General features: G+C 46.1%; 1 protein-coding gene across 7 annotated transcripts in view; it reads left to right on the top strand.

Moving 5' to 3' along the window:
* CPNE8 (copine 8) overlaps positions 1–25,476 on the top strand; it is a 290,234-nt gene that overhangs the window by 190,080 nt on the left and 74,678 nt on the right. For all 7 annotated transcript variants that reach the window (XR_007354651.2, XR_007354650.2, XR_007354652.2 and 4 more), the window contains exon 15: positions 13,060–13,241. Coding sequence is in view for 4 of the 7 variants with exons in the window: in XM_048836289.2 (XP_048692246.1) it covers positions 13,060–13,241 (182 nt within the window). In the remaining 3 variants the exon portion in view is untranslated. The remainder of the gene's footprint in view (positions 1–13,059; positions 13,242–25,476) is intronic.

Genomic DNA, 25,476 nt, shown 5'->3' with positions numbered 1-25,476 from the left:
GACTTCCAAAACTGTCAGGAAGCAAGCCTTGACCTCTCCAGCAAGGGTCTCTCAGAAAAATAAAGTTTTCCCAGCGAGGTCATTACCCTCAGTGCTCCACTCATTCAGAGTGAGCACTTATGAGGCACCGGGCTCCTCCGGCAGCATCCCGCAGCGGACCCCTGCTGAGCCCCAGCACACAGCACCGGAGTTGAGATGTCAATGTCCTCCATGGCACCGAGTACCCCAGTGCAGAGCGTGGCACAGGCAGCAACACCGCGATCAATGCTGCCGCCACTGGCACCGACCCAAGACTTTCTGCCGCCTAATAAGCCAAATCCAGCACCAGCAGTGGTCCAACGGTTGACCGGAACCCCAAGACGGGACCAGCACAACTCCTGCGTCCTGCTGACATAGCAGTTTCTTCGGCACCGCAGTCACCACTGCTCAGCACTGAACACTCCTCGAGCTACACAGCACGGTACCATCCTTCATCTCCTGCACCACTCTCCATGCATAGTGGTGAGGAAGGAGACATGCAGGACAATGGCTTCTCCTCTCAACGTTCATCCCCAACACAGATGAGACCTGCATGGAATGTTGTGAAGCCTGAGCCTCACCCCTCCGAGCATTCACAGCCCGGGTATGCACAGCACTGGTCTTACCCATTACCACCTTACCCCATGCAATGGCCACAATGGGGTCCTTGGCCCACATTCCAGAACCCCTATTCTGGCCCCCCTTCCCCAGCCAAAAGAGGTTCCAGAGTACACCCATCATTACCACACAGAGAAACCTCTGACCCCCCCCCGCCCCCCAGACAAAGATAGAAGAGGAAGAGATACTATCTCAGGCAGACCTGGGTGATTCACCACCTGCCCCACGCTCATCTTCTGCACCAGACAAAGCGGTGACCCCGTCTACTGCTACGACACCAGATGACCTGAAACAGTTCCACGAACTTTTCAAAAGAGTAGCAAACAGCCAAGAAATTGCCTTACATAAGGTGCAGGAGAAACAACATAAGTTGTTAAAAATCTTGCAACCAGCATCATCGACCAAGATTGCCCTCCCCAGGGATGAGGCTATAATGGAGCCTGCGGAGTAATATGTCAAACACCGGCATCGGCACCACCCACCAACAAAAGGGCTGACAGAAAATACTTCATGGAATTTTCAGGTCATGGAATTTTTGTTTTCACACCGTCCAGCCTGTTCTCTGGTAGTAGAGGCTGCTAGTCAGCTCAGTAAACAGCCTCATTTCCGCTCCTCACTGCAAGATAAAGAACACAAGAGACTGGACCTCTTTGGGCGAAAAGTTTACTCATTAGCCACCCTTCTGCTTAGATTTGCCAACTATTCTGCTCTACTAGCAAATTACGACTACTCTAACTATAGTAAAATACAAGAGCTTGTGGAGGACCTCCCTGAGCATAAACGTCCTCAACTCAACACCATTATCAATGAGGGTCAGTTAATAGCCTGCACAGCGCTGCAAGCCTCAATGGATGTAGCGGACACAGCTGCCCGAACAACCGCAATAGCTGTGTTTATGAGAAGAACATCGTGGTTGCAGGCTTCGGGAATTATCCGAAAGAACTACAGCTAAAAGTGGAGGACCTCCCCTTCGATAGGGATAAACTGTTCTTGTCTCAAACAGACGACGTCCTCCATACCATGAAGGCCTCCCAAGCGATGCTGCATACATTAGGCATACACCCACCGCCTAACAAACACCCTTGCTTTACACCATACCAGAGGTCACAAGACACCTCGTTTAACCATCAACAACCAACATACTTCACTCAGAACAGACCCAAACAACGGGCTCAGAGACGACGAGCTCCACAGAACCAGGCCTCATCCATCTACATCTAAGCCACAACTTTGAAGACTTGGTCGACGGTATGCACGACCTCCCCACACCTCTAGCGCTAATAGATACCCCATACCACAATTTAGGTCATTGCCTACACCCATTTTACCATGCCTGGGCTGTGATAACCACAGATCAATGGGTTTTGGAGATCATACAATCTGGCTACACCATTCCTTTCACATCTATCCCCCCATACACTCCCCCCTTCCCCATCCCTCTTCAGGGACCCCTCTCAAGAGCACCTTCTGCAACAGGAAATGGACCACCTCCCACTGCTGGATGCTGTAGAACCAGTACCACATCAATACCGAGGGAGGGGGTTTTATTCCAAATATTTCCTGACAGAGAAGAAAGTAGGGGGATGGAGACCAATCATAGATCTCTGAAAACTCGTATGCAACCACAATAGACCTGTTTCACCAGCTAGGTCTACATAAAAAGAAATCTACCCTGCAACCAACCCAGCAAATGGAGTTTATTGGAGCCGACGTAGACTCCATAGAAGCTAAGGCAATATTGCCAAACCACAGATTCACTACATTGGTTATTTCCACGGTGACCATCAGCCCACAAACTTGAGTGATGACATGTCTTCAGATTCTGGGACATATGGCAGCTACGACTTTCGTAGTAAAGTATGCCAAACTCCATATGCACTGTCTGCAGCACAGGTTGAGCATGGTCTATGCACCTAGCAAACACTCTCTCAACAGATGTGTGACACTACCACCAAGGGTTATCCTCTCCCTACAATGGTGGACAAAGCCAGGGAATGTATACTCCGGGATTCCCTTTCAACAAGACCCCCTATCGGTGACTATTATGACAGATACCTCCCTGATAGCTTGGGGCGCTCACTTGGGTCACTACAATGTACAAGGCAAATGGTCTGCGACAGAAACCCAACTACATATCAATCTCCTGGAACTCCGCGTGGTACACAATGCATGCTGACACTTCCTCCCCCTCATACAAGAAACCTCAATCTCTATTCTCACCGACAATGTGGTGTACATGTTTTACGTCAATCGCCAAGGAGGAGCCAAGTCTCACTTGCTATGCGTAGAAGCCATGAATTTATGGAACTTCTGTATCCACAACAATATAAACATCATAGCATCATACCTACCAGGGTGCCAAAACAGCCGACAACCTCAGCAGGCACTTCTCAAAGGAACATGAGTGGGAAATCCATGACAGTGTTCTCGACACAATATTCCAAAAATGGGGTCACCCAGTAATCAACCTTTTTGCCTCAGCAACAAATCACAAATGTCCACTATTTTGCTCCAGGGCAGGCCTGGCACGGGGGTTATTAGGGGATGCCTTCCTCATCCTGTGGAACATGTCCCTCATTTACGCCTTCCCGCTGATACCACTGATCCCACGGGTCATCCGCAAGATACAACTCAACAAAGCATACATCATTCTCATTGTCCCCACATGGCCCAGACAGACTTGGTTTCCATACCCCTCATGTCTAGCAGTCTGTGCCCCACAACTGCTGCCTTTCCAGACGGATCTCCTCTCCCAGAACAAGGGCCTGACGCTCCATCCAGACCCAGCTAAACTCCATCTCAAAGCGTGGGTCCTCTCTGGATCCAGCATGGGGAATTGAACTGTTCAGAGAAATTAAAACAGGTATTACTAAATAGCCGTCGCCTCACCACTAGAAATACTTACCACCACAAGTGGAGAAGATTCTCCCTTTGGTGTCAGCAAAAACAGCTGGATGCAACCAAGGCGCCTCTCCTATGATCCTAGACTACCTACTAGAACTGAAGGAAACAGGGTTCAGTGAAATTGGAGCATTGATGGCTGAACCACTGTACACTGTATTTACCAAAGACAAAATTATGTTACATCCTCACCCAAAATTCTTGCCCAAAGTGACTACAAATTTTCATATTAACCAAACCATACACTTACCTGCCTTCTATCCCAAGCCACATAACGACTCTCGAGAAGCAAAGTTGCACATGCTAGATGACAGATGGGCTGTAGCCTTCTACTTGGACAGAACTAAACCATTCTGCAAGTCACCAAGACTATTTGTCTCTACAACAGAGCGCTCCATGGGCTCTACAGTATCGACTCAGGGACCCTCCAAATGGGTCTCTACCTGTATTCAAACTTGCTACCACCTGCATCACAAAGAACCCCCCTTGGCATCAGATCCCACTCAATGCGAGCCATGGTGACATAGATTGCATTCTTGAACAATGTCCCCTTAATAAATATTTGTAGAGCTGTAACCTGGACATCGGAGCACACTTTTGCAAAGCATTACACTATCACCCAAGGCCTTGTCTCAGACTCTATCGTTGGCCTTACAGTGCTCTCATCACACACTTATACATAACTCCAAACCCCTACCACCCCTGGTGGGGTACTGCTCTACAAGCACCTAGAGTGGAGCACCCACAGGGACACCACTCGAAGAAGAAGTTGTTACTCACCTTGTGCAGTAATGATGGTTCTTTGAGATGTGTGTCCCTGTGGGTGCTCCACTACCCACCCTCCTCCCCTCTACTTCGGAGTTCACACAGCTAAGCTCTGCGGTAGAGAAGGGATGGTCGGGGGAGTGCGTGCTGCAGGAGGTGCCAACAGCTGCACGAGATAACTCCTGTGCGCACCCTTCCCCCGACCGAGTACTGCTGCGAGAAATCTTCGGCACAGGGACACACCGACACCTAGAGTGGAGCACCCACAGGGACACACATCTCGAAGAACCATGGTTACTGCACAAGGTGAGTAACTTCTTACAGCGCCGCTCAGAGAGCGCCGAAGGAAAACCACTTTTGTGTGTTCACACTGACAGCTGCCTGCGTAATAGCATGTTTGCGCTTGCGGCGCTATTCAGAGCGGTGTACTCTGGGCAGCTATCCCACAGAGCACCTCTTTCTCTTTTGCCGCTAAGACTTGTGGGAAGGCAGAAGGGGTCGCAGGGCATCCTGGGTCCTGTCCCAATGCCCCATGATGCATTGCTTCTCATCCCAGCAATCCCTGTGCTTCCATTCGCATTTGACGCCATCTTTCAACGGTTTATGTACTGCACACCCTGTCCTGCCTCTTTCTGGCTGCAGGAATGAATCCCGAGCTGTTGAGAAGAATGCTGTTCACATTGACGAACACGTCACAAGTGGCAGTGGAGTTATTCCTTAAACTACAAAGGCAAGAGGAGTGTGACATTGGTCTCGCCCCGCCTACCAGCTACGACTTGAGATTTCTTGTGGCATTCACAGAGGTGCTGACCACTGTGGAACACTACTTTGGGCCTCGGGAAACAAGCACTGAGTGGTGGGATCACATCATGATGCCCGTTTGGGATGACGAGCAGTGACTGCAGAACTTTCGCATGAGGAAAGCCACATTCATGGGACTGTGTGATGAGCTCGCACCAGCCCTGTGGCACAAGGACATGAAAAGGAGAGCTGTCCTGCCGTTGGAGAAGCATGTGGTGATTGCACTGTGTGGAAGCTGGCTACTCCAGACTGCTACCGATCAGTCGCTAACCAGTTCAGAGTGGGAAAGTCGACCGTTGGACTCGTGTTGATGCAAGTGTGCAGAGCCATCGATCGCATCGCGCTTTGAAAGACCGTGACTCTAGGCAACATGCATGAGATTGTGCCTGGCTTTGCACAAATGGGCTTCCCTAACTGCGGAGGGGCGATAGATGGTATGCATATTCCAGTTCTGGCACCAGACCACCTAGCCACCAAGTACATTAATTGCAAGGGGAATTTCTCAGTGGTTCTCCAGGTGCTTGTGGATCACAGTGGGCGTTTCATGGACATTAAAGCAGGGTGGTCTGGAAAGGTGCATGACACACACATCTTTTAGAATACTGGCCTGTTCAAGAAGTTGCAAGCAGGGACTTTCTTCCCGACCAGAAGATCACCGTGGGGGAAGTTGAAATGCCCATTGTGATCCTGGGAGACCCCGCATACCCCTTAGTGCTGTGGCTCATGAAGCCATACACGGGGCAACTTGACAGCAGCAAGGAGCGGTTAAACAACAGGCTGAACAAGTGCAGAATGACAGTGGAGTGTGCATTCAGCCATTTACAGCGATGCCTGTATGGGAAGGTGGACATGGCCAATGATAATATTCCTATGCTTATAGCCGCGTGCTGTGCACTCCATGATATTTGTGAAGGGAAGGGTGAAAGCTTCACTCAGGGCTGGACCTCAGAGACTCAGCGCCTGGAGGCTGAGGCTGAACAACTGGAGACCAGGGCTATTAGAGGGGCACAGCGTGGGGCCATAAGGATTAGGGATGCTTTGAGGCATCAATTTGAAGCTGAAAGCCCCTAATATTTGTTGCTATGCTCGGATTGCAGTGCTTGTAATGTTAGGAGGTGATTGGTGCACATTATGCAAGAAGGGGCCTTAGCATAGCTATATATATGTTGCTTTGCAGTACTCTTTTTGCTTTCACTTAATAGAATGATTGCTTTCAAACAACCACAATTCTTTTATTGAAAGACAACAACCAGACGAGAGAGTCAAAGGAAAAAATTAATCAGCAGGGAGGGGGATGGGGGAATGGAAGGAATGGAGAAATGGAAGGTCTCAAGAGGAGGAGGGGTCCCGGGCCAGCTACAGATTTGTGTACGTCCAGGGATCATACTCAACCTTCTCCTTTGGAGTATGATGCAGCAGGCGCTGTACTTCAGCAGGGCCAAACTGCAGATGGACAGGTGTTGAGTGCAGTGGGTATTGGAAGTCCACACTGCTGGACTGTGAGGAGGGAGGAGTAGAATGCTGCAGGTAGAGAGTGAAGTCAGGAGATTGATAAGAGTGTGTTGGCGGTGTGGGGGGATACATAGGAAAAAGTTTTGCTACAGCGGCTACAGGGGAGGGCGGGCGCGGAAGCTTCTCGGTTTGAAGAGCCAGTATATCGCCTGGAGCATGTCTGCTTGGCGCTCCATAACTGTAAGAGCCGCTCCGTGGCTTCTTTCTGGTGTGCCATGTTCACTCCTTTCGTTCCCTCTTCTCGCTGTCCCACCACTCTTTCAATTCCTTTTTCTCGGCGGCGGAGTGCGTTAACCTCACGCATAAAGTCCTCCTTAGTTCTTGGCTGATTTCGAATTCTTCGCAACCGTTCTGCCACTGATATGGGAGGCTGGCCTCCCAAGGTCATCTCTGTGAAGTTTAAATGCAACATTTTACAGAAGCAGTATTGTTTGCAACACAGACAACACTGTTTCAGTGTTTTAAAACACAACCAGTACTCTCATACCTGGCACAAACTGGCTGACCCCAGGCAAGCACACATAAGCCACAAGACCCCCCCCAAATGGTGAATAGCCACAGGGGCAGGCTAAATCACTGTTCCCGGACTCTGCTGTCCACTGGGCATGTGTCTCTTGGGCACTTGGAGAGAGCCAGCACTGGGGGGGGGGGCTGATAATCATTCCTGTCCCCACACTTTCCACAGGAGGTGATCATTTTCGAACATATCTCGCTGTTGAGGGTGAGCAGGGAATCAAGGGAGGGTCTTCTCCAAGCCTGTGGCTTCTGCCCTGGGCCCTATGCGGCTAGCCTGTGTGCAGCTATGGTCTCTTCCCCACCCCGCCCTGGTGATGGCACAGTGGCATGGAAAAGTTACCGTTAATGGGGCAAGAAACAAAGCAGCTCTGCCGAGGAACCTGTGGGAACAGATTTCCTCGTATCTCCACGAGAGTTTCCTGGAGATCTCTGAGGGAGATTCCCATGAATAAGGGAGTGATCAACAGCCTGTTCTGTTGCTCAAACTAGGCATGAGGTGGGAGACAACCCTGCTTTCTGCAACTTTCCTGCCCCCAACAACTTGCTTCAGCCATTCCCAAAATCAGATCCATTTACCAGGGGCCTCCTCTCCGGTTTGCGCTTCGCCAGTATCCGCCTGCTGTAACTGTTCTGGGCTCCTCCGGGGTAGAAAAGAGTTCCTGACTGCATGCATCTCTCGCCTCCGAGTCATCCTCTGCCTCTGGTTCCCCCATCCCCCTCTTCATCCAAGATTGCCTCCTCCTGGCTCGGTCCACTCTCGACTGGCAATGAAGCTAACCAAGTATCCAAAGGGGACTTTGCAGTGGAGGTGGGGTCACCACCGAGTATCGCGTCCAGCTCTTTGTAGAACTAGCAGCTTGTGGGCGCAGCACCGGAGCGGCGGTTTGCCTCCCGCGCCTTGTGGTAGGCGTTCCGCAGCTCCTTCACTTTGACTCTGCACTGCAATGTGTCCCGGTCATGGTCCTTTTTTATCATGCATCTAGAAATCTGTCCATAGGTATCAAAATTCCGACAGCTTGTGACTGCATTGCCGCCTCCTCCCCAAATACTGATGAGGTCCAGCACTTGGCATTGCTCCAAGCAGGGGATCGCCTGATGCATGGAGCAGGCATGGCCACCTGGAAAGATGCACTGAGACCACTCCACGCATCACCAAGCAAACAGGAAGGGGACTTTCAAATTTGCAAAGGAATGTACAAGGTGGGGCTGACAGTTGGTCACCTGAGGGCAGGGCAGTAGAGTTCAAATGGATGGCCAGAGAGGTGAGAACAGGCATTGTGGAATACCTCCCAGAGGCCAGTCGCAGCTCTGTAATCGCCACGGTGTCCACACTGGCACCGCAGCGCTGTAGCCACGGTGCAGAAAGCTGTACACCTCTCGTTGGGGTGGGTTTTTTTAGAGCGCTGCATCTGCGCAGTCTCTGTGCACTAAATGGCTTAGCAGTGTGTACACCTCGGGAGTTACAGCACTCAAAGCTGCTTTACTGCACACAAACTTGTCAGTGTAGACCAGGCCCCAAATTGAGATATATCACATCTACTTATTCCCCCTATCCACAAGGCTTCTTACCCTGTCAAAAAAGGATATTTGGTTGTTTGCTGAGTGCTACTTATCACCTCATTCTCTTCTAGGTGTTTGCAAATTGATTGCTTAATTATTTACTCCCTTATCTTTCCAGGTACCAAAGTTAAGATGACTAGTCTCTCATACCCTGGGTTGTCCTTATTCCCCTTTTTATAGATAGTACTATATTTTCCTTTTGCAGTCCTCAGGTACCTCCCATCCTCCACAAGTTCTCGGAGATCTCGTTAGCCAGTTCCTTAAGTATTCCAGGATGTATTTCATCAGGTCCTGCTGACTTGAAGACATCTAACTTGTCTAAGTAATTCTTAACTTGTTCTTTTCCTATTTTAGACTCTGATCCTACCCCATTGAAACTGATGTTCACTGTTAGTCGTCTGATCACTGTTAGGTTTTTTTGGTAAAAACTGAAACAAAAAGGGCATTTAACACTTCAGCCATTGCTGCATTTTCTGTTATTGTCTTTTCCTCCTTACTGAGTAATCAGCCTACCTTGTCCTTGTTCTTCCTCTTGTTTCTCATGCATTTGTGTAATGCTTTCTTGTTACCCTTTATATCACAAGCTAGTGTAATCTCGTTTGAGTTTCGGGTCATTGAAGATCTGCTGGTTAAGCCAGAGTGGCCTTTTACATACTTTCTGTCTTTCCTATGAATTGATATAGTTTGCTCTTGTCCCCTTAATAATGTCTCTTTAAAAAACTGCCAACTTTCCTGAACCCTTTTTTTCCCTTAGACTAGCTTCCCCTGGAATCTTATCTACCAGGTCTCTGAGTTTCCTAAAGTCTGCCTTCTTGAAGTCCATTGTCTTTATTCTGTTTTTCCATTTTACCATTCCTTAAAATCATGAGCTCTGTCATTTAATGATCAGTTTCATCCAAGCTGCCTTCCACCCTCAATTTCTCAACTACAGTAAAGGTTGTGTTATCCAGCACTTAATCAACCAGAAAGCTCTATTAATCGACATTTCTGATATCTCCCAATACAAATCTTCAATCTAGTGACCTGGACTAGTGTACTGTCCAGGAGGTTATGCAATTGCACATTCTGCACTCCCCTTTTATGAAAATGAGGCAGAAGACAAGTAAGCAAGCTGATATCAGGGATTTATTCAGAAAAGCAGCTTCCAGGATGCGTCCTAAGGTTATTGCAGATCCAGCCCAATCTTCTACACCTTCTACATCTACAACGGTAATTGATGTTGATAATGATGGCACTGCAAGATCCTGAAGTGCCGTCTGAATCATCAAAGAAAGATTAAATTGCTTTCAGTTTAGGTGTAAGAATATGAAGTGCCTTGCAAAATCTGAGAGGGATGGGGTATGGAGCGTGCTTTCAGAAGTCTTTAAAAGAGCAACACTCCGCTGCATAACCTACAGAACCCGAACCACCAAAAAAGAAAATCAATCTTTTGCTGGTGACATCATACTCAGATAATGAAAATGACCATGTGTCAGTCCACACTGTTTTGGATTGTTATCGAGCAGAACCTGTCATCAGCATGGACGCATGTCCCCTGGAATGGTGATTGAAGCATGAAGGGACACATGAACCTTTAGCGCATCTAGCACGTAAATATCTTACAATGCCAGCTACAATAGTGCCATGCAAACACCTGTTCTCACTTTCAGGTGACATTGTAAACAAGAAGTGGGCAGCATTATCTCCTGCAAATGTAACCAACCTTGTTTGCCTGAGCGATTGGCTGAACAAGAAGTAGGACTGAGTGGACTTGTAGGCTCTAAAGTTTTACATTGTTTTATTTTTGAATTCAAGTTTTTTTCCATAATTCTATGTTTGTAAATTCAACTTTCATGGTAAAGAGATTGCACTACAGTACTTGTATTAAGTGATTTGAAAAATACTATTTCTTTTGTTTTTTCACAGTGCAGGTTCTTGTAATAAAAAATAGATATAAAGCGAGCACTGTACACTTTGTATTCTGTTTTGTAATTGAAATTAATATATTTTAAAATGTAGAAAATATCCAATATATTTAAATAAAGAGTATTCTATTATTGTTTAATAGTGCGATTAAGCGCAATTAATTTTTTTAATCTCTTGACAGCCCTATCCAAAATTAAAGGCTACTTTTGAAATTTTTAATACCTTGTACTCCACTAGCACAGATGGGAAATAATTTTGATATTTGAAAAGAATTGAAACATATACAGCGTATGCCGGTTATTAACAATCATGGTATTGACAACTTCTGGTTACTAATATGCCACTTATTGAATTTTTTTTTTTTTTTTTTTTTTGTGATGCAGCCCCATGGGGCCCTAGCACCACAACTTGTTGTGAAAAGCTCCTGCAACAGGGAATTTTCTGGGGCTGGAGCCAGGGAAGGAAGCAGCCTGTAGCTAATGCTCAGCATGTCCCATCACTTTGTTCCCTGGCTGCAGCACTGCAAACTTGCTGCTGCGTTACAATCAGGAAGGGAAGGGTTGGGACGCGTGAAGCTTGGGTCCCTGGTGCCAGGGCAGAGTGCACCTCAGAAAGTGTAGGGAGAGGTACCATGTAGCCCTGCAGGCACCCAGAACACCTGTTTCCTGTGTAAAGCTCCAGCTCTGGGCTGCAGTCTCCCACCCCACTGCTACTCTCCCTGCAGACTTCCCTCCCAACCTGCAGTACCAGGACTCTGAAAAACGAGGGGGGCTGCAGCCCAGTCACCAATGCTTTCCACAGGGAGCAGGAGTACTAAGGACCCACAAGGCTGCATGGGACCTCCCCCTGTACTCTCCAGGGCTTGATATACCTCAGCAATTCCTTCCCTGGCTGCACTGCCAAAGAAGGAAGTGCTGTGATGTGCCAAGCACAGGCCACGGGCTAGTTTCTAGGGATGCAAGTAGGGAAAGCATATCTTAGTGCTTCCTTCTTTGGCTGCAGCCCCACAAACCTCACTTATTGGTAACTGTTGAATAATGGCATCTAAAATATGAGCATCACAGACTTCAGCAATTCGTAGTTTGTGTTGAACTCCTTTTTTAAAGAAAAATTTGAAAATGCTTGTCTGATCTGGGATTTTTGGAGGGGAAGGTTTGAGCTTTCAAATCAAGCTATTCCATAAATTAAAGGTTCAGTCATGAGAAGCAAGAGGGTTTGTGTTGGTGTGCTTCCGTGTGCATTAACAGAGCTATGCCAGCAAAAGCATTTGGGAAAAGAGGCAAGACTACTCCCATTTTCACCACTTGCATCAGGGGCAGGAGGGGATATCGCTGCTTACATGACCATGAATCACAACCACCCTAACATTACAAACGCAGTGCAAGACTATGGCAGATGAGTTTAAGAAATTTCAGGAGTTTTCTTTCCTGAGCAAAAAAAACCTTTTATGTAGTAGCTACAACATATAAATACATAGTATTACCTTAGACCCCTGTAACTTGACTCTTGGTCATTGTCATTAGATTTTGTAATGTACTGGGTCAAACACAACCCTGGCATTAGTTGCACTTTTATAAAACCGTGGACTCTATTCCTTGCTTCTGAACAAAAGTCTTGAATGGACTTAGATAACAGATCCCCTTCATTACTTCTCTGTAGAGATAAAAGGTTATTTTACCTCTCACAGATTAGCGCTCTGTAAATAACCCCAAAACAGTCTTAAGATCAGAAGAAGTTTAAATAAACACGGTTTATTAGGAAAAGTAAGAGAGATGCTCATCAAGAATAATATATATGGTATGAAAGCATGTCTTTGTATAGGTAAAACTAATCTTCACTGGTACATACTTAGAGGTAGTAAGAGAAATCGGACAATCAAATGCTTACATCTTTAGCTTGGTATGTCAGTCACTCATGGTCTGTCAAAGCTTGAGCATCACTGACAAGATGTAGGTTCTACCTGTCAGTTTGAATCCCACCCTTGTATTGAGCTTTTCTATTTTGTCAGTGAGATTCCTTTTCATATATTCGTTTCTTTGACGTAAAGATGTTTGCTGTATTATCATATTGATTATAGTGTTCTTAGGCTTTATTCACTTAAGGTGCTGTAATGTCTACGCCCAGTCATTTATCTGCTCGTAAACAAAATTTCTGCCCTTTTAATAAACATACTTATTTTGCTTTTCCTATCTGAATACTCAGTTGTGTGTTCCAATTTTATTCAAATCTCATCCTTCATGTTTGTGAAATAGTGAGCTTTTCAGACTTATGTGAGAATATTTGCAATGAACCTCTTCCAGAGAAGAGACAATTCTGTGACGACTCTGTCATTTGATAGCTTAGTCTACCAGATTGCATATCTTGGATTTTCCCTGGAAAAAGGACACTTTCCTGGCTTCAAAGCTGAGTTGCATTCCCAAGTGAATCCATTATAACATACATCTGATCTTTATGTTTTAACAGGTAACCCTGCACAGCCCACCTCGCTCCACTATATGAACCCATACCAACTGAATGCTTATGGCATGGCACTGAAGGCAGTAGGTGAAATCATTCAAGATTATGATAGTGACAAAATGTTTCCTGCTCTAGGTTTTGGGGCTAAACTGCCCCCAGATGGAAGAGTATCGCATGAATTTGCTTTGGTAAGAAAATGCATAGGAATTCAATTTTTAATAACTTTTCTTGCATGTTTAGCAAAGTTATTTTGTGGTTGTACGTATGCTTGAATTCCTTGCAGTACAGAAAATCTTTGAGAGTACAGTAGTAAATTCTGGCCTCTTTTTCTGAAGTATTTTTTTGTATTTTGATCACAACTGGCAATAAAACCGAAGAAAATGTTCTACCAGTTGGGTCATCCAGCTTTCAAAAGCAAACTACTTTCATATTCAAGGTAGCAGTTTCAGCAGTCTTCATCAGGACTAAGTTATAGACAGAAAGCCCGAATAGTCAGGAAGTCCTTTAAACCCCAAAGGAGGAGGAAGAGGTAATCTTCCTAGGCCTCAGCTGCAGTAGCTTGACAAACAATTACTGCTTCTTCTAGCCATCCAGTTGGAGGATATGATCACACCAAGGTCATCTTTCTTCATCTGTCCCACTTTTTGGGGACTAATTGTGTCCCAATTTGTACATGTATAAAAGGCAAAATCTTCAAACTGAAGGATCCTACAGATAATCGAATAGGGTGTAAAAGTGAAGTGAAGGGGTCAAATTTATGAATTTGCCAGGGTGCCAGTTACATTTTAAAGCTGAAATCTAACAAACAAGATTGGCCAATTTGGTAGATATTTTAGCTGATACTTGAGTGACATGTAATATTGAGTCCAGAGAGCATTAGTTGACTAATCTTAACACTAGGTTCTTCTCATCTCTTACTTTGGACAGTACTTTTTCAAATCAGGACACTTAGGGATAGCAAGGAGTACGATTCCCATGTCACATAGACATACTCACACTAGTTTTCATTGAGCCAACATATTAAGAATACTAGTGTAGCATGGACAGTGGTGATTGGTAACATGGGCTAGCTGTGCTGAGTGCAAACCAGCCTGAACTCTGTGGGTATGCACTCAGCAAGGCTAGCCCTTGCCACTGCCTATGCTACCTCAGCTACACTATTATTTTTAGCATGCTAGCTCAAGGAGAGCTAGTGCGAGTATGTCTGTGCAAGCTGAGAATCCCAACCCCAGCTCTAAGTGTAGACATAACCTTAGTTATTCTTAACCAATCAACAAGTTTTATTAATTTGCCAAGAACCACCAAGGTATATAATCAACAGTTTAAAGAGGTTTATAGATTAAGTTTGGGTACCAGATGTTCCAGGCATTCACTGAGCACAACATACAGTCTTGAAAGCTATTGACGTAGACCAGTGTTGGATTCAAGCAGTTATTCCATACAACATAAAATTGTTAAAATGTCTTATTACATTTACTTATAATCATCAGTTATTAATTTCTTCAGTATTTCTAATACATTTATTGTACTTCAAAGTATTTCTCCAAGGAGTAAAGTTAAACTTTTTTAAGTCACTCTTATAAGTGTGGTCCCTCCTACTTCTAGTTTGTTTTGAAAGGGACAAATTTAAAGCATCAAAAGCAATTACTTAAAAGTTTTTCTTGGAGGTTCCTCTTAGGTCACTTTCCTTGGACTTATCAAGGAGAATCAAGCATACAGCATTGTGATGGGTTCCCCCTGGGGTTCCACCTGGAACTGGGGTACCACTGAGCCCCCTGACCTACCAGCCTGGGCTCCCTCTCATGCTATACTCCTGAGACAAGCTGCAGAGCCCTCCAGCCTGCACTTTCACCAGCATACATACAGGTAGGGACACACCCAGCAGCAGTTGCATGCAAGCTTTCTGACCAGTCCCTGCATAGGAAGGCTACAGCTAAGGCAACTCCTCAGACACGCACCCCCTCTGGAGTATAAACCCAAAATTCTTCAAGTGATTGCTCATGTCAGTTCCGAGTAGGTGTGTGCACCGCATGCACAGTCGGAAGGTTTTCCCCGAGTGGTACCCGTTGGATCAGCTGTGGAGCCCCCTAAAATGGCAGCTTCATGGCAGTGTATATAGGTCCCTGCCGACCTGCTGCTTCTTCAGTTCCTTCTTACCACCAGTGATGGCCACTGGAGTTTCTCTCTCGCCTCGGGCAAGCGATTCCCTAGCATTTCCTGTCTTTGTTTTGTAAATAGTTTTATTAGCATAGTATTGTTAGTTTTAATGGTTAGTTAGTAGTTAAGGGGCTTTGTTGGGGGCTGCTCCCCGCATGCTCTCCCCTTTGGGGACTGGGGCATACCTCGATCTCAAGGCTTCAAACCCTGTGGGTCCTGTCAGAAGCCTATGCCCAGGGAAGAGCCTCACGATTCCTGCTTAAAGTGCTTAGGCGGGGCCCATCAGACTGATAAGTGTAAGATCTGCAGGAGCTTCCACCCAAGAACAAAAAAGGAGAGGGATTTCAGACTTAAGCTTCTCCTTATGAAGTCGGCTCTTCGCCCCCCAGCTGGCACAGCCTGTGTTGGCACCAAAATCCAGCACTTTGGTGTGGAGCAGACTGGCCTCGGTAAGAAAGGCCGCCGTGCTGGTAAAGGACCCGGCACCCAGAGACTCACGACACTGCCACTGTCCGGCATCAAAGACAAGTTCGACGGCCTCTTGGCACTGGTCACACTCACTGGTGCTGCATAAGAAGCAAAGAAGAGCTGAGAGGGGGCGTTTGCCAACAGTCAGAGCAGTGGAGTGCCATGGTGCCCACGGAGTACATCCCATGCTGGGACACTCAACTCCTGCTCAGGCAAAACTGGCTCTGTTGACTCCGGCTGCACAGGTGGAACCATCGAGTCCAGTCACATTGTACTCACTGGCACGGAAGAGCCAAATATGGGAGTTGGACCTGCCATGTACCCCGGACACATTTTAGGCTGCAAGGGACCTCATAGAGATGACAGGCCAGCAGTCTCCAGCACCACACAAGGGGCCAGTTTTCTCCAAGGGCAAACCAGCCATGCTTCATCAACTGTCCCCCTCACCTGGACATCACTCTCCTAGGCACCGCTCTCTAAAACCATCCCACATGGCACCCCTGTGGTCCTCAAGGTTGGACTCAACCTCTGAGCCTGAGTCCTATATCTCCAGGCAGAGCCGGCACCATTCTCATTGTTCCCAGTGAAGGAGGCACACCAGATCCCTAAAATGCCCTGGGATCCCCTCAATGGAAAGCTTCTACGCAATGGCCTTTCTGGACCCCCTTGGCATTCCATCAAGCCCAGGGGCCAAGCTCCAGGTATCTGTCTGTAGCCTCAGACAGACAGGGCCTCCCCATCTTCCTCGATGGTGAGGGAACCTCCTCCAAAAGGATCAAAGAGTCCTGTGGCACCTTATAGACTAACAGTCTCATTGGAGCATAAGCTTTCGTGGGTGAATACCCACTTCGTCAGATGTATCTGACGAAGTGGGTATTCACCCACGAAAGCTTATGCTCCAATATGTCTGTTAGTCTATAAGGTGTTACAGGACTCTTTGCCGCTTTTACAGATCCAGACTAACATGGCTACCCCTCTGATACTTGATCCGGAGCCCAGCACCCAACCTGGCACTGAGGCCAGCACTGAAGTCAGCACCGAGGCCGCACCATGCCTGCCACTACACAGGCGGCATCACTGAGGGAGGAACCTGTGCCCACGGGGGCTTCTTCATCTTCCTCCCAAGACAATGCAGTAGTGGGCTCATCTTCCTCTTTGCCAGCCATGGACAAGTAGGGCCCATCAAGAGCTGCTTAGAAGAGTAGCTCAAAACCTAGGTCTTCAGGAAGAAGAGGCATCAGAAGACATAGATCCTATGGTGGATATTCTGACGCCAGAAGGGCCTTGCCCTTGATCAAGACCATTCATAACACCACAAAGACCCTGTGGCAAACTCCTGCCTCCATTCCTCCCACGACAAAGTGGGTGGAAAGGAAATACTTTGTACCTTCCAAGGGGTATGAATACCTTTTTCACCCACCCTCAACCAGGTATGCTGGTCGTGGACATGGCCAGCACCAAGGAAAGGCAAGGGCAGCAAGGTCCTACACCAAAATCCAAAGAGGCAAAGAAGTTGGACCTCTTAGGCTGTAAGGTCTATTCCACCGGAGAGCTCCAGCTTCGAATTACTAATCAGTAAGCAGTGCTCAGCCACTACAATTTTAATTCTTGGAACTCTGTCCAAGTTTAAGGAGCTCCTACCAACAAACTCTCGATCCAACTTGGGAGCTGCTCTCGAGGAGGATAAGGCGATTGCAAGGTCTTCCTTCCAGGCTGCATAGGATGCAGCGGACTCGGCCACCCGCACAATGTCCACTGCCATTGTTGTGCGCCAAAGCTCATGGCTGCAGGTCTCAGGCCTCTCACCAGAGGTACAGCAGGCTATCCAGGACTTGCCTTTTGACAACCTAAAAGACTCTAGGGCAACCGTAAAGTCACTGGGTCTCCACACGCCAGCCCTGCAGAAGAAGCATTTTAAGCCTCAGCTCCTGCTTCACTTCTACCCCTCTCCGCAGAGACAGGCCTATAGCAGAAAATGGGGTAGAAATAATAGGTGAAGGCCCCCACAGTCCTCCTTGAACCAGGGCCAGGGCTCGACGAGGCAGTCTCCGGCTTTTCCAAGAAAACTTTTTGAAAGTGCGCCCTGGGGCAATGCACCAGTCCACATCCTGGATCCTTCCCCACCTTTTGTGAACCATCTATCCCATTTCTACCGTGCTTGGGCCCAAATAACCTGAGACCGGTGGATCCTGAGCACAGTAGAATTGGGATATTCTTTCCAGTTCTGTTCCCTCCCACCTTCCCCCCAACTGTTGCCAAGAAGGCCAATGGCATTTTGGGATGTATAAGTAGGGGCATTGCCAGCAGATCGAGGGACGTGATCGTTCCCCTCTATTTGACATTGGTGAGGCCTCATCTGGAGTACTGTGTCCAGTTTGGGGCCCCACACTACCAGAAGGATGTGGAAAAATTGGAGAGTCCAGCGGAGGGCAACAAAAATGATTAGGGGACTGGAACACATGACTTATGAGGAGAGGAGGAGGGAACTGGGATTGTTTCGTCTACAGAAGAAAAGAATGAGGGAGGATTTGATAGCTGCTTTCAACTACCTGAAAGGGGGTTCCAAAGAGGATGAAGCTAGACTATTCTCAGTGGTAGCGGATGACAGGACAAGGAGTAATGGTTTCAAGTTGCAGTGGGGGAGATTTAGGTTGGATATTAGGAAAAACTTTTTCACTAGAAGGGTGGTGAAACACTGGAATGCGTTACCTAGGGAGGTGGTGGAATCTCCTTCCTTAGAAGTTTTTAAGGTCAGGCTTGACAAAGCCCTGGCTGGGATGATTTACTTGGGGATCGGTCCTGCTTTGAGCAGGGGGTTGGACTAGATGACCTCCTAAGGTCCCTTCCAACCCGGATATTCTATGATTCTCCCCGTCCCTCTTCAGGGACCCTTCTCACAAGCAACTTTTAGTGCAGGAAGTGCAAATGCTCCTACATTTCGGGGCAGTAGAAGAGCTCCCTCTAGAGTTCAGGGACAAGGGTGTCCACTACCATTATTTCCTAATCCCTAAAGCTAAGGGTGGCTAAGGACTATTTTAGACCTGCAAAACCTCAACAGATTCATGAAGAAGTTGAAGCTTCCATCATTGCATCTCTGGATCAGGGGGACTGGTACCCCGCCCTCGACTTGGACATGTATTTTCACGTCTCCATAATTCCATCTCACAGAAGATTTCTTCAATTTGTGGTAAACCATCTCCACTATCAGTTCACGGTCCTCTCCTTCAGCACCTTGGTGGCCCCTCAGGTGTTCGCCAAGAGCATGGGGGTCATGGCAGCCTACCAACGGATGCAGCAGGTGCAATTATTTCCCTACCAGGACGACTGGCTAATCAACGGCCAATCTCGAGCCCAAGTGGAGGACCATGTGAGCCTGGTGCGCATGAAGTTACTCAGGATTGGCTTCATTCTGAACATAGCAAAGTCAACTATAATCTCCATTCAGAAGATAGAGTTTATCGGAGCCCTGCTAGACTCCACCCAGCCCAGGGCTTTTCTTCTGGAAGCTCATTTCCTTGCCATGAGCGCCATCATAAAAGATAGGTTTCAGAGGAACAGCCGTGTTAGTCTGTATTCGCAAAAAGAAAAGGAGTACTTGTGGCACCTTAGAGACTAACGAATTTATTTGAGCATGAGCTTTCGTGAGCTACAGCTCACTTCATCAGATGTTCATTCATCTGATGAAGTGAGCTGTAGCTCACGAAAGCTCATGCTCAAATAAATTCGTTAGTCTCTAAGGTGCCACAAGTACTCCTTTTCTTTTTATCATAAAAGATGTCAGCAGATTCCCCACCATGACGGCACAGAATTGCCTAAAATTACTCAGACATATGGCTGCTTGCATTTATGTGGTACAGCATGCCAGACTCTGGCTTTGTCCCCTTCAGGATTGGCTGGCCCGAGTTTACAGACTGAACCAAGAACACCTAGACAGACTGGTCACTCTTACTCCTTGGGTCACTCTTAGTCCCTCCGGTAGTGGCTCGACTCACAAACAGGATGTGCGGGAATACCCTTCTCCAAACCTCAGCTGACTCTGTCATTAGTCACAGATGTGTCGGCAATGGGATGGGGAGCACACTTAGGCGATCTCAGGATTCAGGTTCTATGGTCCCAGGCAGAACTGTTGCTGCATATCAATATAAAGGAGCTGCGCACAGTGCGCCTTGCTTGCCAGACTTTTCAAACCCATCTTCAGGGCAGATGTTTATCAGTATTGAGAGACAGCATCACAGCGATGTTCTATATAAGCAGACAGGGTGGTGCTCGCTCCTCTCCCTTGTGTCAGGAAGCCCTTAAGCTGTGAGAATTTTGCATTGCCCACTCAATACAATTGGAGGCCTCGTACCTTCCATTTTGCAGAACGAACTGGCCAACCACCTCAGGAGGTCCTTTCCTGGCCACAAGTGGTCTCTTTGCCCGGATGGCACTATCAGCATTTTCCATAGGTGGGGCTCTCCCCAGATAGACCTGTTTGTGACATGACACAACAGGAAGTGTCAGCAGTTCTGTTCCTTCCTGAATTGCAGCCAGGGCTTGCTCATGGATGCCTTCCTCCTTTCCTGGAAAGGGCACTTGTTGTATGTATTTCCACCATTCCCAATCATCCACAAAGTCCTCCTCAAGGTCTGACAAGACAAAGCATGATTAATCTTGATAGCAACAGCATGGCCATGTCAGCACTGGTTCACCACGCCACTGGACCAGTCCGGGAATACACCTATAACCCTGCCTCTGGTTTGGACTTGATCACCCAGTACCACGGCTGCCTCCAGCACCCCAACCTGGAGTCTCTCCACCTCACAGCATGGAAACTCCAAGCTAAACCTGTTGGAGCTTGCTTGCTCAGACTCCGTTAGGGAGATTCTCCTCGACAGCAGAAAGCCTTCCACTCACAGCACTTACCTGGCTAAGTGGAAGAGATATTCAATTTGGTCACTTCAGAAGGGCACTCCTTATTGCAGGCCTCGATTCCCTTCATCCTGGACTATTTACTCTAGTTAAAACAGCAGGGGTTAGCAGTACCATCAAAGGTTCACCTGGCTGTGATTTTGGCTTTCCACCCTGGCTCAGTTTGCCTCTGTGTTTGTTAACCGTATGGTTGGCCGTTTTCTCAAGGGTCTAGACAGACTATACCCTCAAGTAAGATGGCCGATTCCCTTATGGGATCTCAATTTGGTGCTCTCTAGGCTGATGGGCCCTCCCGTCGAGCCCTTGGCAACTTTCTCTTTTACTTGGTGGCTATAACAGCAGCCAGAAGAGTGTCAGAGCTTAAGGCTCTGACGTCCAAGTCCCCTTATACAGTGTTTTATAAGGACAAGGTGCAGTTACAACCAAGCCACATGCTAATGACATGGAACACATGCTCCATTTCCTGGACGTTAGACACGTGCTAGCTTTTTACATTGAGTGGACAAAGCCATTTAGAAGGTCAACGCAGCTCTTCGTTGCCATTGCCAAGAGGATGAAAGGTCTTCCTGTCTCATCACAAAGAATCTCCTCTTGGATCACGGCCTGTGCTGTGACATGGCAAAGATACTGGCTCCATCGTTGACAGCGCACTCCACAAGAGCAAAAGCTTCCTTTGCAGCATTCCCGGCACAGGTCCCCATTCAGAATATCTGCAGGGCGGCGATGTGGTCATCAGTTCACACTTTTACTTTGCACTACACCATCACTCAGCAGGCTAGAGACAATGCCACATTTGGTAGAGCAGTGCTTCAGTCTGCAACTCTGTGAACTCCGAGCCCTCCTCCGGGGGACTGCTTGGGAGTCATCTACTTGGAGTTGACATGAGCAATCACTTGAAGAAAAATGGTTACTGACCTTTCGTAACTGTTGTTCTTCGAGATGTGTTGCTCATGTCCATTCCAAGACCCACCCACCTCCTTGCTGTCGGAGTGTCCAGCAAGAAGGAACTGAAGAGGTGGCGGGTCGGCAGGGACCTATATACACCGACATGAGCGCCACTCCAGGGGGCTCCACAGACGACCCGACGGGTACCGCGAAGGGAAAACCTTCTGACAACTGTGCATGCGGTGTGCACACACCTCCTTGGAATGGACATGAGCAACACATCTCGAAGAACAGTTACAAAAGGTAGGTAACTGGTTTTTATACTTTATATAAAGTACTTTTATATACTTTTTTATACTTTATATAAAGGTAACTGTTTTTTATACTTTATATAAGGTAGGTAACTGTTTTTGTGCTGCACAGGGAACTGTACCACGTAAGCTCATAAAATTCACCGCGTCACTCAATGTGGAGAGGAATATGCAACAGCCTTTGCCCATGGGTTATGATTCCCATACACCTCACTCCAACTCACTGGTTTAGATAAAGCAAAAACAAGTTTATTAACTACAAAAGATAGACATAAAGTGATTATAAGTGATAGCTTGGAATCCCCAGGTGTTTCTTTCACAAGCTAAAAATCCCTTTAGCCTGGGTCCAGCACTTCTGCCAGTCCAGTCTTTGTTCCTCAGGTGTTTCCAGGAGTCTTCTTGTGTCTTCTTGGGAGTGAAGAACACCAGATGATGTCACTCCCTGCCTTATGTAGTTTTTGCATATGGCGGGAACCCTTTGTTCCCAAAGCTTCGTTCTCAGACCAGTCTGTGGGAAAAATAGTGACATCCCAAAATGGAGTCTAGAGACGTGGTCTTATCACATGTTCTTGTAGAGTCATAGTAGCCATTACTTGGAGGCTGTCTGTAACATTCTCAGGAAGGGTCCCCAGCTGGGAGATAAGCTTCTCCTAAGCCCTATTGTTTTTCCTAATGGCTCATTGCCTTGAATAGGCTCTTCCCCACCCACTACCTAGACTTATATTAAAGACAGAGAAATCAACCTCAGAAGAAATAGAAAGATTTCAAAGTCCTGGTAACCATGGAGGAAGGGAGAAGCTGTCCAAGTGTCTGGTAGCACTTCTGGAGTTAGACAGTTTCTTTGATGGGTTCAGCAAAATCTGAGGTACCCTTCTTTTCAGGGATTATTGGAGGTTGTCCAGTAGAATTAAAAAAGCTGCCACTTGTCAACCAGCTTTCTGATTTCTAGTCCCCAGTTTTCCTGCTACTTCCATTGATATCCAGTAGATAGTTTTGGTATATAACACATTTCTTTCTTTGTCAGAGGTTTTTTACATTTTATTCATTTCAAAGATTGTATTTTGTTTTGAGCGCCCTATTAATTAGAATTCCCTCTTTTAAGAATCTTTTAATACTTTAAGACTATACACAAGTTAGGTGTTTATGCTTCCTTATGCCATATAATTCATAAAATTTCTACAATGCAGCAATAATTTAGAAAGAAAACAGTCCTTTATAGTTCCACAGAATTTGGTGAACATGGTCATACGTTCTTCGATTATATCTAATATATTTTATTTCACATTCTTCAAAGCTTACAATAAAATAAGAAATATTCGAGGACCCAGACAAATTATCCACATATAGAAAGATGGTACATCTGATTGATAAGGCAGATACGGTACGGGTTTTAATTTGGAATGAAAACATGTGCTTTGGACTTGTGGGGTATAAAGAAGTTTGGCCCATGTAACCTTCAGTTTCTTTGGTTCAGACAGGAAGTTATTTCTAGCTTGCATAAATGCTATAGTGTTCACACTCTGTGACTTGATTAACTCTCAACATTATGGGTTTGTCTGCATAGGAAAACATCCTCTTTTTCCATATCCTTGTTTAATCTTCTGGGTGGACTTTTTTAGCCATGCAAAGAAGGCTCCATCCATATATAAATTTATAAAATGGTCTTTGTATTAATCCATTGCACAAAGGTAGTTAAATGATATTGTTTAAACATTCCAGATCAGTTTCCTGAAAATTTCAGATTCAAACTTCACTTATCTCTGTTCCACAAGCAAGATGCAGTGTGGATTGCTGGTTTCCTATTATTTTTGGTTAGATTGAGATAGACATTACTTGGAGGTAAACAAAGGTACATACTGTAACCTTGGTTGTGTCCTTGGTAGGGGAATAAATTGGTAGATTTTCTGATTTAAGGCCAGAAGGTACTCTACTTATTATTCTTAATACACTCAGGGGCCTATTTGAAATCTGTACATCTCACAGGAGGCCGTGTTCCCCCTAGTTTGATCTAATGCCAAAGTCCCCTCCTGTTCTCTCTCATGTCTCTCACATACAAAATGAGAAATGAGTACTGCAGAAAGGGATCTGGGGGTCATAGTGAACCACAAGCTAAATATGAGTCAAGAGTGTAACACTGTTGCAAAAAAACCAAACATCATTCTTGGATGTATTAGCAGGAGTATTGTAAGCAAGACATGAGAAGTAATTATTCCGCTCTACTCTGTGCTGATTAGGCCTCAGCTGGACTATTGTGTCCAGTTCTGGGTGCCACATTTCAGGAAACATGTGGATAAAGTGAAGAAAGTGTAGAGAAGAGCAAGAAATATTATTCAAGGTCTAGAAAACATGACCTATGAGGGAAGATTGAAAAAATTGGATTTGTTAATCGGGAGAATAGAAGACTGAGAGGGGACATAACAGTTTTCAAGTACATAAAAGGATGTTACAAGGAGGAGGGAGAAAAATTGTTCTTCTTAACCTCTGAGGATAAAACAAAAAGCAATGATCTTAAATTGCAGCAAGGACGGTTTAGGTTGGACATTATGAAAATCTTCCTAACTGTAGAGTGGTTAAGCACTGGAATAAATTGCCTAGGGAGGTTGTGGAATCTCCATCACTGGGGATTTTTAAGAGCAGGTTGGACAAACACCTGTCAGGGATGGTCTAGATAATACTTAGTCCTACATTGAGTGCTGGAGATTGGACTAGATGACCTCTTGAGGTCCCTTCCAGTTCTATGAGAAAAACTGTGCAAGAAGAGATCTTTGCACTGTTGAGTAAACAAACAGTGGTGCCAGAACTTTACTGAAGTAAAAGGTGTTGTTTCTGGTATTCCCTTTTTCCCAAATAGAATGCTATCCTGTGCACTCTGAAAATGAAACAAATATTTTGGGAAGATAACATTCCATATGATTGCGCTGGGAAGTATTATCACTACTCTTAACCAACAGACCTAGTTTGGGGCCTTAGATCTTCAAGATGCTTATGTCTACATTTCACTAAAAGAAGACACAGGATATATCTCTGTGTACTTTCAGTCACTAGCAGTATAAGGTGCACTGCCCTTTGAGTATGCAATGATTGCAAGAGTATTCACCAAATGCTTGGTGGTGGTAGTAGTTTAACGTCATGATTGAGGCCTGCGGGTGTTATCTATAGCTGGACAACTGGCTCATAAAATCAAATAATTTCAGAAGTTAAGAGTTTTTTGTAACTACCAGCCTTGAGATTCAGTATGGAATCTTAAACTGGGATTTGACATATTTACATATTATGAAACAAATAAATAGGTTCCTCAAAATTGGCAGCCCATTGTGCATAGGCATTCAGTGTGATAAGTGTTATAGAGATGTAGTAAAAAAAACCTGCCCCAAAAAGCTTAGTCTCAAGTACAGGAATTCCAAGCAGTCCTGTGTCTCCCAGCATAGTGAGATCACAGGTCCCATTTGTCCCCCTTATGTACTAGGTCCAATCATGCTCAGGATCAGCTTGCCCAGTAGAGAGCAGAATATTGAAGCCAATAAAAGACTACAGCATCCCTTATGCTTATATACTGTGTATACATTGGGGTCTGGCCATCATATTATTTTTCCTGAAATGTTTTAAATAAGAAATTAAGTAGTAATATATTCCAAAACATGATCCAATAAAAGATATTAGCTCACACACCTTGTCTCTCTCTAATATCCTG

This window comes from Caretta caretta, chromosome 1 (assembly GCF_965140235.1).
Source record: "Caretta caretta isolate rCarCar2 chromosome 1, rCarCar1.hap1, whole genome shotgun sequence".
NCBI lineage: Eukaryota > Metazoa > Chordata > Testudines > Cheloniidae > Caretta > Caretta caretta.
The sequence above is the reverse complement of the archived record's forward strand: the minus strand, read 5'-3'. Positions and strand labels throughout refer to the sequence as shown.